Raw genomic sequence first — 15,864 nt, 5'->3', positions numbered from 1 at the left:
AGAATAACATACATCAGTTGATGCGAGTTGCAAGACTTAAGTATCCCTAACATGTCTTCCTCTAAAATCTTTGTACTCAGAAAAACTAAACAACAATTTTCTTTTTGACGGTAATTTCATCAGTGGCTAAGTCAACAGCTGTACTGCACTAATGAGCTCCACTTTGGGCAAAGCACATCAGTGGCTTGCCTTTTCAGCTTTAAAAGATTAAATACTAAAATCCTCTGCCTTTTTTTTCAAATGCCTCTGAAACAGAAATGAGCTTAAGTAAAACTACCTGAAGGTGCAGAAAGAGAGAGAACATACATACATCCACAAATCCATGTATTTTTGTGTAAAGAAAATTAAAATATTAGAACTCTGTCTTTAACAAAATGCAAGGTAAAATCTGCATATGGTTTTCCTGGGCCATTTAGTTTTGTTCTTTCCACAGTTATTGAGCTGACTCTCCTCCTCTAACATTCTGTGAATAAACAGAGCTATTCACACTATCAAATGTAACTTGCTGCTACAGACAAACCTCTAGAAGTCTAACATACTTTCTTTCCAGTGTGACAGAAAACATGATGACAGGCACAATGTGTAGCCATTGTCTCCTTTTAACAAATTCAAAAAAGTATTCTGAAATATTTTTCATGAGTATTCTAGCCCCACCAATTCTGACTTTATGTAACGACATGCTAGCACAGCACACAGGTGACATTCAAAGTAAAAAACCCCAACCCCATGAAGATCATCTCATTTATTTTGCCACTGAAGTATTCTAATCTCCTTCTCCATATTTCCACTACATCTTTGTATTTATCTTATTTAAATTTTTCTACATTGTTTACTACTCCCTTCCTGCTGCTTGTCTACCGCAGCCTGAAGAGCACAGGATTTTGGCGTTAGCTTTGACCTATATTACAATCCAGAAGACATGAATGACATGAAAACTAAAGTCAGGCAAATTACAAGTTAATCTCATTTATATAATGCTTCCTATAAAACTGGAGGCACTTTTGGCATTTACTACGGAAAGAAAATTTGTTGTTCCATCTAACCTCATCCCATTTAATATGCCAAACCAAATGATGGCAAAGAGAATCTGAATGAAGATATTTTCAGTTATAAACCATTATTGCTACTACTACAATCAATATAAAAAGTACAAAATTTATAGCATACTTTTACTCCAGTCACTTCAGTGTGGAAGTTTCTGGCTTCGGGGCAATTACTCTGTTTACTCTTTTGTTCCTAATATATTAAAATACTTGCCTTTTCCCTGACTTCTATTCAATATATTATTAGTATTTGTGTAGTAGAAACTCACATTTTAAACAGTTATATAATAAACTAACCCTTAATGGAACTGACAGTTCCAGCTTAAAGTACTGACATTTATGTATGTCTTAATGTAACAGTAAAACATTTTATAAAATAAGGTGATGATTGGGATTTTGTATAGTGTATAAAGTATTATTACCTGTGTCTGGAGTGAGTCTGAATTTTTCTGCTCCTGTGCCATGCAGTGTATAAGTAATTTCTGCATTGGAACGAATATCTGCATCTGTAGCAGATACCTGTATTATCAGTTTGCCAGGGAGGGCATCCTCAGGAACAGAATCAGTGTATAAAGCCTGCAAGATTTTAAAGTTACACTGAAAGATTAAACATATGAAATAAGTAGAGCTTGGAAAGGGGAGGGAAAGAAGGAATGACAGAGGAGATAATATCCTGTTTGAATGCTTGGTAACATATATGAAATGAACCAGAGGATGAAATACCTGATAATGGAAAGAACTTATGATTTTCTAATTAATTTATTAGATTATTCAGAAAGGTAATTAATACAGCAACCATAAAGACTCTTGAGTATCACTGCATAGCTAAGAACTCTAAACACTTCTAACTAATTAACTGATAATTAAATACATTTCTAAAATAGGAGTTATACGTTTTTCATAATTTCATTTTTTCCTCTTTTGGCAAATCATCTTTTCTAGGTCTGACTCAATCTAGAAGAAAGTGGTACCTGCCTTTTTTGTAATGTCATGAAAAAAGGCTCCAGTTTAAATAAAAACTAAGGAAAAACCCACCTAGAATTTAAAGGCACTAAGCACTCTTACAGCTCATCCATGTCAGGGATGTGCATTAAATTTGAAGGACTGAGCCTTATAACACCATTATTAACAAAGATAAAAAGCTAACCAGTCTGTATATAACGGCAGTCATTTATATAGAAGTAACCAACATAAACATTGACTAAGAATAAGAATCAAGTGCTCACTGTATACTTGATCCTTCCCAGAACAAGAAAAGACTTCCACCTGGTAACATCAAATCTGTGTTCAACAAGATGGCTATGAAAAGTCCAAATGTGCAAAAGTTTAAAAAAAAAAAAAAAAAGCTGACTATGAAAACCGAGGGCTTTCTTGTAAGGCAATTATACATCTTGCAGGGTCCACCTTTCTGTTTTTTTTTCCATTCTTTATTTTTCATGCCCATTTTTGCAGACTATCAGATCTGGTAAGGTAGATAGCTTTGTAACTAGAAAACGTTTATGGATTACAGATTTTTGGTGCTGCTGAGTGCAACTGCAGGATAATATTCCAGTCTTTTCAACTCTTATCACAGGAAATGCACAAATACATCAACTAAGTGATGGTATACAGCCGCCTTTGAGACTTTGCTTCCTTCAGAAAATAGAGCACATAAACTATCATGGCTGCAGCTTAAAACAATTCCTTTTGGAAAAGTATGCATTAACACAGGAGAAATGTACTGCAATTCTCCTTATACTCTTCAAATACCCATTGAGTGTTAAAATTACATCAATGAATTGTCTTTGGATTTTTATTTAAGAAACCTGTCCATGAAATAACTTTTCTTTGACAGCATTCTATCTTAACAGTCCAAATTTCTGTTACCAACATAAAAGGAATGCCTATTTGTCAGTCTCCTGAGAAGCAATTTCAGAGAAAATTTAGATTTTATGTATGGAAGCAGCTGGACACAGAAGATACAAGGTTGTGCCTACCTTTTCGCAGACAGGGCTATTATCATTAGCATCAAGGACTTTAACCTCCACCACAGCTTTAGTTGCAAAGGTCCCATCAGTAGCTGTAATATTTAGAAGGTAATTATCCTTTTCTTCCCTGTCCAGAGGCTTCTTGACATAGACCTTCCATTCGTTCTGTATATTTTCAATAGCAAACTGTCCCAAGGGATCACCTCCTGAAATACAAAAAGAAACATTTAACTAAAGACAAGAGAGAGATTACTATTATTACTTTATCAATGTGAAGTTATAGCTAAAGAGAAAAAAATGTAAATGCAAATAAACAGACACCCTCTGTGGCTTTATAGTGAAATAGCTTCATTTTCCAGATAGAAGTAATCAGTAGATGCTCATGCAACAAATTTAACTGCAGCCCACAGAATCTATAAAAATCAATGCAGAAATTCACGTAGCATTACAGATAACATCATATCAAGACATATGCTAAATAACAAAACTAATAAAATAATACTGCATTGGAAATTAATTCTATTATTTTGTGAAATTTCTGTTGTTTGTTCTTTAACTACATCACTAATTTAAGTGCAAATATATTTTTAAAATAAAATTTGATATCAAAGTAAACAACAAATGTAAGAAAGCATTTTAAGCAAGGCACACATGAAACAGAAAACCAAAGACCTGTTTTCTAAAACTTTTTTTTCCCCCTGAAGTTTTTAATACCCTTATTAAGATACACACATTCTTTCTTTGCAGCGATATGGTTTCAAATATTTTTCATTAATTTGAAAGATTAAGTTATATCTCACATCACTGCAGGACCACTTAAATGATTAGTCTGACATTACTCAAAAATATTTACCTGTAATGTAATAAAAGACTTGTCTATTGGCTTCTTCTGTATCAGCATCAGTTGTACTCAAGATGGCAATTACCCCACCAGGAGGGTCATCCTCACTGACTGTTCCTTTATATATCTCTGCAGTAAAGCGTGGAGGATTGTCATTCACATCTGTAACAGTAACTTCAACCACAGCCATAGAAGACAGCTGAATTTTTTCACCCCGATCAGATGCAACCACTGTGATTTTGTATTTGTCTCGTTTCTCATGATCGAGTTCTTTGAGAGTGGTAATCCAACCAGTTTCCATGTTTATGGCAAAAGACTCTACAATGTCTAGTTCTTGAGAAGGATCCAGGCTGTAAGTAACCTGCCCATTGAGTCCTGAATCTAAGTCAGTTCCTTTAACCTGGATAACTCTTGTTCCAGCTGGCATGTTTTCTACGGTGAATGCTTCATATGGATTGGACTCCAAAACTGGTTTGTTATCATTTGCATCTTTTACCTGAATGCTTACCTCTACTGAGGAAACGACATTATAATCTTCATTTGCATACTGTGCTTGAACTGAGAACTGGTACCATTTAGTTGTTTCATGATCAAGATTCTTCTCAAGTTTCAACTCTCCAGTCTGTCGGTCAATCACAAAAATGTCATCTCTGTTGCTTTCAGGAGTGTGCCCTTTAATCAGACTATATACTAAAGTCTGATTATGCTCTGCTTTAATAATGTCTATCTCAGTCCCAATTGGAATGTCCTCAGAAACTGTATAAGAATAAAACGGCTCCGAAAATTTTGGAAGAGGCACTTCTGGTGGGAGTATTCTAGCGTAGACAGGAACAACTGACTCTTTTTGGGGGGATCCACCATCAACTGCTCTAACAAAGAAGGTCAGAAATTCATTTTCTAAACCGATTAAGCTTTCTTTTGTAGTAATTACACCAGACAATGAATCAATTTCTAAATTCTCTTTAACATTTTCAGACTCTGCTTCAATAGCATATGTGATGTCTGCATTTGTACCCTCATCAGCATCAGATGCCCACACTTTAATGACAGAAGTACCCCGTGGAACATCAGATCCAATGTTCACTTCATACTCTGTTGCTCGGAATTGAGGAGCGTTATCATTGTCATCTGTAAGTATTACATTAACAGTACAGAAAGCAACTTTTCCTCCTGAATCTTTGGCCATTAAACTAATGGCAATTACTTTTTCTGCTTGTGTTTCACGGTCAAGCTTTTCGGAGGTAAATATCTGCCCTCTCTCATTTGTATAAAATCTGTCTTTGGCAAAGTCATTCACAATGTGGTACGTGATGTGGCCATATGTACCAGAATCTTCATCTGTTGCTTTAACTTCAGTCACCAAAGTATGTAAGGGAGCATTTTCAGCAAGTTCAACCTCATATTCATTCTGACTGAAAAGAGGACTGTGCATATTGGCACTGGTTACAGCTATGTGGACTTGGGCTGAGCTTCTGAAGACCCCATCAGAAACAGACACGTTAAGATTATAATGTGACTTTAGTGTCTGTCTGCGTAGGTTTGAGATGGTGATAATGCCAGTTTTACTATTAATTACAAAATTCTTTTGGTCATTGCCTGTCAGAATGGAGTACTCCAGCTTGTCAACATCCGAACTATCTGCATCTGAGGCCTGCACACATGTCACAAAATGTCCTCGGGGAGCCAGTTCACTAATTTTAGCTTCATAAAGCAATTGGTTAAAAAGGGGCGGGTTATCATTGAGATCGGTTACATCAACAGTTACAACAGTATCACTGCTCAAGGGCAGCATGCCACCGTCTATGGCCCTTATTAGTAACTTGTGTTGTCTAATTTGTTCATAGTCCAAAGTTCTTGCTGTAAGAATGAGTCCAGTGTTGCTATCTATGTGGAAGTAGTTATGACTGTCACTATTATCCTCAACCAAGTGATAGGAAATTCCCCTGTTTGTTCCAGAATCGGCGTCCGTAGCGCTCACTTGTACAACAGATGTTCCAACAACAGATGCCTCAGAAAGGGTTGCAGTGTAAGACTGCTCTGTAAACACAGGAGGATTATCATTGATGTCTTCCACTATTATGTCTACAAACACATCAGCATGCGCCCCAGTTAAGGAGTCTGTTGCTCGAATACTCAGTTTGTAGGCTGGATGAGACTCAAAGTCAAGAGGGGCAACAACATTTATAACTCCAGTGTTGAAGTTGATAGTAAACTGATTGAAAGGATCTCCATCTGTGATGCTGTAAAACACCTTAAGTCCTTCTGGGCTGTTTGCTTGTACGTGTACCACAGGACTATGGAGCTGAATGTTTTCTGGTATCTCTGCACTGTAGAAGGGCTTTTCGAAAACTGGCATAGCTTTACTCATAACTGTAATTGGGACTACAACTTCAGCAGAAAAAGCAGGGTCTCCTCCATCTTTTGCCACTACTGTGACCAGATACTCTTTATTTAGTGTGTCTGGTTCAAACTTCTTCTTCAGTGAGATTTCACCAGTGGGATCAATTTGGAAGTGTTCATGATGTTCTTTGAGATAGTAATGCACCTCTCCATTTCTGCCTGTATCTTTATCTACTGCAGTGACATGTCGAATAACATGGCCTACTTCAGAGTCTACTTTAACAACAGCATAATATGGAAGATTGACAAAAAATGGAGCATTATCATTTACATCTTCCACTGTGACTTTAACTACAACGTGTGCAACAACTGATGGTTTATATTCTTCTGTCACTTCTATGACCACATCAAAAGATTCTTGCTGTTCACGATCAAATGGTATTCCTGTTGTTGAAAGGACTCCTGAAGTTGGGCTTATTTTAAATCTGCTGTCTGGATTTAGAATATGGTAAAACAAAGGCTCATTTATTTGATTCCCTATAGCAGTAATAACAGCTATTGTTTTTGCCTCTGTGGAATTCTCCTGCACTGTTGCAGAGTAAGAACTCTGTGTGAACTTCAGCTGGCTTGCTTTGCTTTCTTTCACATTAATTTTTACAGATGCAGTGCTTGCAAATCTGCCATCAGATGCTCTCACTGTTAATTCGTATCTGCTTCTTAACTGAGTTGTATTTTGTACTGTTATATCTCCAGTCTTATGGTTTATTGAAAACTTTTCTCCAATGTTGCCTTCAATAATGGAATAAATTAATTGTGAAAAAATGCCTGAATCAGCATCAGTGGCATTTACACTGATGACTTTCACGCCTTTATAGGTTGGAACCAAAATGGATGTCTCGTACAACTCTCTTGAAAACACAGGAGGGCAATCATTGATGTCAATTACATAAATAGTAACATTAGCTGCATATTCTGCATATAAACGTGGTATCCCCATATCATGTACTTGCACTGAAAAGTGGAAAATGTTTGTCTCTTCATAGTCCAGACTCATTACTGTCCGAATGGCACCAGTGCTAGAATCAATGGCAAAATACTTGCGGACAGATGGTTCAACAATTTGATAAACAAGCAAAGCATTAGATTCTTTATCAGCATCTGTAGCTCGAATTACTAATGGGATATTCTTGTCAGTCAGAACCACACTGTTAATTGAAGCTGATTCACTGATGAGTCCTGTATATTCAGCCTGCATAAAAATTGGGGTATTGTCATTCTCATCCCGAAGATGTACCAAAACTGTTGCATTAGTGGACAAGCCAGCCATGTTTGTTCCTTGCACAGTTAGAGTGTAAGTAGGCAAAGTTTCAAAATCAAGTAACTTCTGAGAAACAATGACACCTGAGTTCGGGTTGATAGCAAAGGCATCACCTATATTACCATCTTTTATTTCATAAACTACAGAAGACTGACTGTATGCTGTAACCATTCCAACAAAACTGCCAATGCTGGCACTTTCACTGATTTCTGTGGAATATTCTCTGGCTGTGAATTTTGGTGAGGCGTTATCAGAAACTGTAACAAATATATGAACAGAGGTGACTTCACTCATTGGAGGATCCCCTTTGTCTGTAGCCTTTACCATCAGGTTGTATTCTTCCTGGTTACTACGATCTAATTCCTTTGCAATTTTAATCATACCCAAAATGGGATCTATAAAGAAGGAATTTCCAATATTCCCTGTGAAGAAAAAGAAAAGTAAGCAATTAAGAAAGAGGTATAAAGAACTTAAAGAATGATTGCTTATTTAGCTATATACTAAAAGAGATCACGTAGCGAGAACACAGAGAATATTAAAGTTTCTTAGTTTTGTTTAACAACGATTAGCCCCTCTGGAAAGTTTTCTATAATAAGAGTTAGTACTAATTCTAAATTTACTTGTGGAAACATTGCATAAAACATAGTTAGCAAAGCCATCCAAGCCTTGAAAACAAATGCAAAAAAATTGTTTCATTTTCCATTAAAAAAACCCTTAAAAAGATAACAATTATTTTCTAAGTTTCAACATTATAAATTATGTATTTTCTTCAAATTATCTTTGTCATTGAGTTCATGTTTAAGCCAATTTAAGTATGTACTGAAACTGAAAGAAAATTATATTCAGAAGTTAACATTAGTAGAATACAAGTTACATTTTATGATCTAAAGTAAGGACACTGCTTTAAAAAAAAAAGAACTGTTTTAACGAATTCACACTTGTTAATCTTAATTACTTATGCAAGTACTGTTTAAGTCACTGCGTCAAAATTAATCTTTCTGAATTGGACCAATAGCGATCTCTGTCCTAACTTCCTGTTAATACATATGCAAGTTATTCCCTGTGATAGTATTAGGAAAAAAATACTACCTGCTGAGGATTATCAGCTGCCATTTGATAAACCCTTGTCATCTTTATATTTTCAAATATATAGATGAACTACATTGCATACAGTATTCAGCTCATGTACTAAATATGGTAAGATTTAACATTTTACTTCCTTAAAAAATTACATTACTAAAGCAATGTTCTCAGCATGGAAAAAATTCATTAAGAACTTCTGAGTTATGCACACAAGTAGGCAAAAGGTTTTTTTTTTTGTTTGGGTTTTTTTTTAGTGGAGGCTCTAAACACAGTGGCATTCTTAGAATATCCCATTACAAATCTAAGCAGCCATTACAAACATTTAAGGAATGTTCCTTCCATATGCTTAGAACATCAATTATAATGCTTTAACCTCCCAATAGATCACAAACCTGTAAAACAGACCTAAGGAAGTCTTACATTTACTCCTACAAAAAGCTAGAAGAAAGGAAGAGAACAGGGTGTAACTTCATTCTAGACAGCATGCACACACATTTTTTTTCTTGCCATGCTTTGGTATTTGTAAATCAAGCACTACTGAAACAGAAAAGGCAAGAGAAAAGTTTCATGGACATTAGCGTCCTGCTTAGCAAAAAGGTAATCTCTCTACAAATAGAAGAAAACAAACATATTTTCAGCAACTTATGAGACACTTAAATACATTCTTACTCTTCAGAGTATCATAATCAAAGCTTTGTTTTAATACAGTGTTATGTTTTCATATCAAAACAACACTTTGGGGAAAGAAAAGGAAAGTATTTACAGTTTTACAAAGCAACTTGTGCAGATTTTTTTTTTATTTGACATATGTCACCTTGCATGCAACAGTAACTGAATAACTTTTTACTTACTGTTCTCTTTAATATACAGCTTCTTATGATTGTTACTGGGATTTTTATTTTAAATTACTTTCTACCTTGAAAGTAGTACTTCACATAGGTGATGAAATTTAAATAACTTTTTTTTTTCCCCAGTCATAGTGCCTAAATAGTTCAGGACCTTGGTAATGGAAGGGTTCCATCTAGATTTAATGGATTGAACCAAAATTCACTTCCATCCAGTAAGTGAACTCAGTCAATGTCATCCTGTTTTCATATTATTCAAAACTGCAATCACTTGAATTACATTGTCTTAGGCAAGTTCAGAAAGATACTCTGACATTAAAAATAAGCAGCAGCACCCAATGCTCTTCCCTGGCCTGAAAGGAGCCTTAATGCCAAATTGACCAGCTATTAAAGACTTTCTTATATATTTTTTTGAGCTAGAATAGCAGTCCCACTATCTAAAATCAGCCAGAGGGAAACATGCAAAGCAACCCCTTCCTTGCTACATCTATCAGAAAGTTTAACTTAAAAACTAGGACTATTTAGTGGTTAAGTATATGGATATTTATAAGTTATTTTTGAGCTCCTTTCTTTCACATTGTGCTAAACACGAAAGCACTTGTCTCAGGCTCTTACTCTTTTCATCAAATCCTTGCTCTGCCTATGCCACCAAATACCACTTACATTACCAAAAAAGATTGCTTTTTTTTAAGATGTCCATTTAATGCTTCTGTAATTTCTAAAGGACACCCCCCCCACCACCCCGTTAAGGGTTTAAAGGTAGCTTTTTCTTCTAGTACTACTAAAATGTTCCAAGTGTATCTAAAGGTTAACACAAATAGCTAAGGGAGGGAGATGAATTTTTGTCATTGTAGTTTTCTTTTAAATGCCCTGACGCTGTATCTTAAATACATCTCACAGAATATGACACATACACCTGTACAGCCCTCTTTTTTATAGCTATTTGTTTACATGTCTACAGCTGAAACAAAGTATCAGCAAACACTGTTTCAAAATTAACTGAAGATGCAATTAAGTCAATATACCTGATTCAATAGAGTACACAATTTCTGCATTTTTTCCTTTGTCCTTATCTAATGCTGTAACCTGGAGTACTGCTGATCCAACAGCTGCTGACTCATACACCCGTCCTTCATAGGAAGAGCTGGTGAACCATGGTGCATGATCATTTGTGTCACTAACGTTAATGATGATTCTAGCGTAGTTGCGCTTTACAGGAACATCTTGATCTCGAACCTGAAACAGTAAGCATATTACTAGTAATTAGCACTGTTATTTCAGTAGTTCATCAAATATTAGTAATAATTCAAGGTTCAATCTGTACCAGCCACAGAGACAAAGACTGTGCACAAATTAAGCATATAAATAAATGTTTGAATTAAGGGGGCAAATTAAAAAGACATCAAAAAAGATCTGTTTGGTTTTGACTACAGAATAAATTTTGTGTTTATTTACCATTACTGTGAGAATATGCTGGTTCATGGTCTCATGATCCAGTTTTTCTGAAGTATAAAGAGAGCCAGTTCCAGGGTCCAGACGAAATTTTTTAAGACTGATAGGATCCGTGCTGCCCTGCATAGTATAAATCAGTTTATTCTTCTCATCTCTGTCTGTGGCACTGACTTGCAGAATTTCTGTCTCTGGTATGGTGTCTTCAGGTATAACAACTTCGTATTTTGAAGCAGAAAACTGAGGCCTGTGATTATTTGTGTCTATAACTTTGATGTAGACCTGAAATGATATAATGGAAAGGGAAAAGTGTTGACAGTATTTGGGAAACAGAGGTGAGAAGAGGATACTTCATTAAAAATCAGACAATAATACTGAATTAATTCCACCCCAAGACAATTTTTTTTTAGGGAGGGGGAGAGATCTAAGAGGTGTAGTGAAGAAGAATCTCACTAAACCCAAATCTGCCTCACCTTCCTCAAAGTCAAACCAGAAACCTATATAATCAGAAATGCCTTAGGCAAGATATCTTAAAGGGAATGATACCTGTCTAAAGCAAGATGAAGAAGAATTCCTTAGTAATTTTGGAATTAAAAAAAGAAAAAAATCAATATGGATCCCAAGAGGAGTAAAAACCGTATTTGTACAAATCTGGAATTTTAAGCAATGTTTTCCAAGGAAGCAGATGCACTGTACTCCTCCGTGCCCTCACATGGGAACAATCCTCTTTCAACTCCTTACATTTCCAAGCCTAGGCAAGAATGGAAAAGTGGTGGAATTCCCACAAAAGTATATTATTTCGAAGAACCACAGGTATTGTTTGCTCTTCTTCAGCAATGTAGCACAATCTCAGCATAGGTAACTGGTCACCAACACAATTTCTCTGTAGTTACAGTTATATTAACTTTGATGCTTCAAATTGCATTTTCCTACAGAAGTTCAGCTGGGTTCACCTACATGCTATGTAGGCAACGCTCTCTATGTCTGAATAACAGTAATGTTCACTGGAACAACGGAAGATCCCCGCACACCCACTTGCCTTCCACAGCATCAAACTCTTGTATAAAAAGGCTAAGACACTCAGCCACCATCCTGTTCCTTCAGTAGTGGTAACATCAGACAAGTAACAGTAATGCAGAGGAGTTGGCAGGTGGACAGCAAAGCTCTAATAACACATGGCTAAATTCAAGTTCTTTGTGCTGCACATACAGCCATGCTTTTAGCCACCCAAAGGTTAGCTGCTCTGTATAAATTAGTTAAGTGCCATCAACAGGTGTTTAAAATAAGTACTTATGATATCATAAGTGGGTTAAATTGTTCTTTGAAGATACTTATTGCTTTCCATTGATAACTGGTGGAGTCTAGAGATATAATTTAGATAGGGTACCAAACAGCATAGAGTAGACACTAGATGAGTTGAAACCTGATGGTGCCAAATAATAAGGAAATGCCATACATCTCACTACAGGAAAAGTTCCTCAACTTCAACCTTGCAAAACTAGCACCTTATGTTAAAACTTGTACCAAGGAAAAACAGGTATTAAGTGTATCAACAGGAGTCGTACTAATCCCTAAAATATTTATTTCAGATACAGGTATATTATCCCAGGTTGCAACTACTCCCTAAGCTCCAATACAACAAGTTCTTTCTAATGGTAATTTTTAAAAAAGGCCGAAAACATTTAAATAACTTCCAGACAGACATAGGCAGTCCTTGGATATACTCTACAAATGCTACCAAGAGTTTAGGAGACTGTTAGAAGGGGTTTATTCTAAGTAACAACAGAAAGACTTCTGCATCTATGTAATGAAGTCCTGCACCAACCATGGGGCAGACTGATTAATGGAAGTGAGAATCCGGGAACACAAAGAAGTGGGTGTGGAACTCTTGGGATAACTTTGTATTATAACATAGGAATGTTGTCCCAAAAACTGGGATATTGCCCACTCTGGTAGCTGAAATAACTGTCACCAGAAAGACTATTTTCACTGAGAATTTCACGCGGATAATAAAAAAGAACAGACATGCATATAAGAGGGAATATAGGAACAGAGTTGAAGATGGCAAATGTGGAATCTCAAGAGTTAGAAGCCAGATACAGAATAAAAAGCCAGGTAAGGCATAAAAAGGGTTTTAAGTTTATTTGGAACTGTGAAACAATCTGCAGGTAAGCAAGACCACCAGGAAATATAAAGCACAATTAAGGAGGAGGAAAGCCCATCCCATATTACAATTTTCCCTCAGTCTTATCCATGAAGAACAATAGGGAGCATGACCCTGCACAAAACAAAATAAAAATGAGACACTGGCAAAGCAGTGGTGCTGCAATAAGCTGCTAAATGGAAACAAATCACCAAGAGAAGACGGCAGCCACCCGCAGGTTCTGCCGGACTGCGGAGGGGGTCAGGGGAAAGATGGTAATCCTCCTAATGTAACACACCCTCTTAATACTACTGAGCTCCACCTCCAGACCACCAGGCAGGGCGGGGAGCGGGGCATGTGTGTGTATGTGTGTACACAGTAGCGTCCACAGCCACACACACAAGCCTCTAACTTTTTTAGTAGATGTAGGCCTAGGCATCGCAGGTCACTGAGCTGTAGTCCAATGTATAGTACACCTAGGGAAATATTCATAAACATAGGTAGTTTTTTCAGTGTTTTAAACAGTCTGTTAGGATAAATACAAACTATCACTGCAGAGGAAAATGCTGCCTCTCACAATGTATTAGAGTTCTCAGAAAACGGAAGAAATAGGAAATAAACTAATCATTTGGCACATTGATAAAATCCCTTGTAAGATATTGCTATGGAAACTAAGGAGTTTGTTTTTGTCATGGTTTAAAAACTGATTAAAGAAAGGAAACAATGGGTTGGAATAAATATTGATTTTCAGTGGGAAGAAAAATTCATGGTAAGTGACCCAGGATACATATTAGGTCGAGTTTTTAAATATATTCACTAACAAATTCAACTGGAAAATGAACAGCAAGAATGAAAAGAATATGACCTTAAATATGTGATTTTTTTAGACTGTCATGATTAGAGAGGATGTAATAAAACAACACAAGCACTGTTTTTGGTTTCTTTTTAAATTCTGGATAAATAAAATACATTTTAAGGCATCTTAGAAGAAGAAAAACCGAAGGGTCCAACACAGTCACTTAGACAGCATTTTAGTAACAACACCTGCTCACTGAACACTGGTGGTCAGGAAAATTAAAAATGAAACCAAATGAAGATGGCCAACAAATTAAAAAAAAAAAAGGCAGAAAACCCCAACCCTCAATGCAAATCAAACTATACAAATATTTTTGTATGAATAAAAGGTTAAAAGACAATATACAACTACAACAATTAATGGGTACTATGCTTTCAAAACGAACCCATCAACAATTTTTTTTATTCCATTCCCACCCTCAAGAGATTATTAAATCACTCAGAAAAGCAGTAAGTGAAAAGATAAAGTATCAAATTTGATGAATTTAAATCAAAACTCCTATTTAAGTGCATGCCTATTTCCCCCCCTCAAATGAGAAAAATACAAAAACTTAAGTCAAAACCAGAGGCGAGAGGGAATGCAACTCCAGAGCAACTGTGTTAGATGAATCTTCAGAGCAGAAGACGTAGCTACCTGTGCTGCTGGTACTACACCAAATGAATACAGTAAAACAGCATTTCTAGAATGGAGCACCACAAAAAACTGTGCAAAGTACTAAGTTAAATGCCAGGAACGTAGTGACTGTGAAACCAACATTGGTACCTGCAAGACCAACCACATAGTCCAACGAACCAGCTTAACTGAGAAGTGATCTGTTGATCATACCGTTAGAAGGACTTATCATCAACTTCATCTGGTATTAGCTACTGAAACAGTTAGAATGACCTTACCGCTAAACACATAAGGAGACATCCTCCAAAAAGGTACTGTTGGGGGCTAAGCAGATAAGGAGATAGCTCCTCAAAATGTACAGCATGATTAAATATGAATTATTAACAGAAATATTGCTAAGGAATAAACATAATGACTCAGCCACTATGAGTGGCTTGCTCAGGTATTCCATTACTTGTCAAATTACTTGCTCAGGCATGCAGTTTTTCTCCACACTGGTAAACACAACTACAAATACACAATTTGATCTATTAGTGCAATCATTTTAAATGTACCTAAAATCCAAAGTTTATCTTAGACTCAAGTGAAAGGTGTTTTATCTACATACTTTGGGATTCATTTTTCACTCACCGATGTTGTTAACTTTACGCCCCTCCACAGATTCTGTCGGACAAGCACAATGTGAATCGATGGGCTCCCTTTCGGTAACTTGGCTGAGCTGCTCTAATAAGGGGAGCAGCAAATAGGGCAAAAGGAATTACTCCCCTCTATTTGACACTCACCAGTAGGACTGTAGATCCACTACAGTTTTGGGCCCTGCAGTCTGAGAGAGTATCTCGAGCCCAGTGAAAGGCCATTAAAATCAGTGGGGATCTATAAGCTCTCAATGCACTGTGTGAAGGGAGGACTGCAGGAGAGCCAGACTCTTCTCAGATGCACAGTAAAAGGACAAGAGGCGACACTCACAAGCACCAATAAGGGAAACTACAATTAGACATAAGAAAAAATTATTTTCAAGGAGGGCTGTTAATCACTAGCATAAAAATATGTCCAAGGAAGAGGTGTCATGCCCTGTCATCCGAGGCACTTAGAACCTGACAAGCCCCTGAACAACTTGATCCAACTTTGCAGTTTGCTCTGCATTGAGCAGGAGTTTTAACTAGATGAAATCCAGGGGCTCCTTCCAATCTAAACTGTTAAATAAATGTACTAAGGAAGCCCTACTTTCAAGACAGGGATTCTTACTGATGCCAAGTGACAGGTGCTAGCTGTGCAATTTCCTTTTAAATGTAAATGGACCAAATTTTCATGTAAAGTGTTAAGGCCTTCAAATTAAATGAAAGGCACCTGAAGTAATAATTTTGAGT

The 15,864-nt window shown here is 36.5% G+C and overlaps 1 protein-coding gene across 4 annotated transcripts in view; it reads right to left on the bottom strand.

Annotated features, from left to right (window-relative positions):
• Positions 1-15,864, bottom strand: part of FAT1 (FAT atypical cadherin 1) — a 114,574-nt gene that overhangs the window by 23,860 nt on the left and 74,850 nt on the right. For all 4 annotated transcript variants that reach the window (XM_075027088.1, XM_075027098.1, XM_075027117.1 and 1 more), the window contains exons 8-12: positions 10,893-11,168; positions 10,463-10,673; positions 3,864-7,931; positions 3,020-3,216; positions 1,466-1,619 (exon numbers count right to left, since the gene is read on the bottom strand). In XM_075027088.1, the coding sequence (XP_074883189.1) occupies positions 1,466-1,619; positions 3,020-3,216; positions 3,864-7,931; positions 10,463-10,673; positions 10,893-11,168 (4,906 nt within the window). The remainder of the gene's footprint in view (positions 1-1,465; positions 1,620-3,019; positions 3,217-3,863; positions 7,932-10,462; positions 10,674-10,892; positions 11,169-15,864) is intronic.

The sequence above is a fragment of the Buteo buteo genome, chromosome 1 (assembly GCF_964188355.1).
Source record: "Buteo buteo chromosome 1, bButBut1.hap1.1, whole genome shotgun sequence".
Taxonomy (NCBI): domain Eukaryota; kingdom Metazoa; phylum Chordata; class Aves; order Accipitriformes; family Accipitridae; genus Buteo; species Buteo buteo.
The sequence above is the reverse complement of the archived record's forward strand: the minus strand, read 5'-3'. Positions and strand labels throughout refer to the sequence as shown.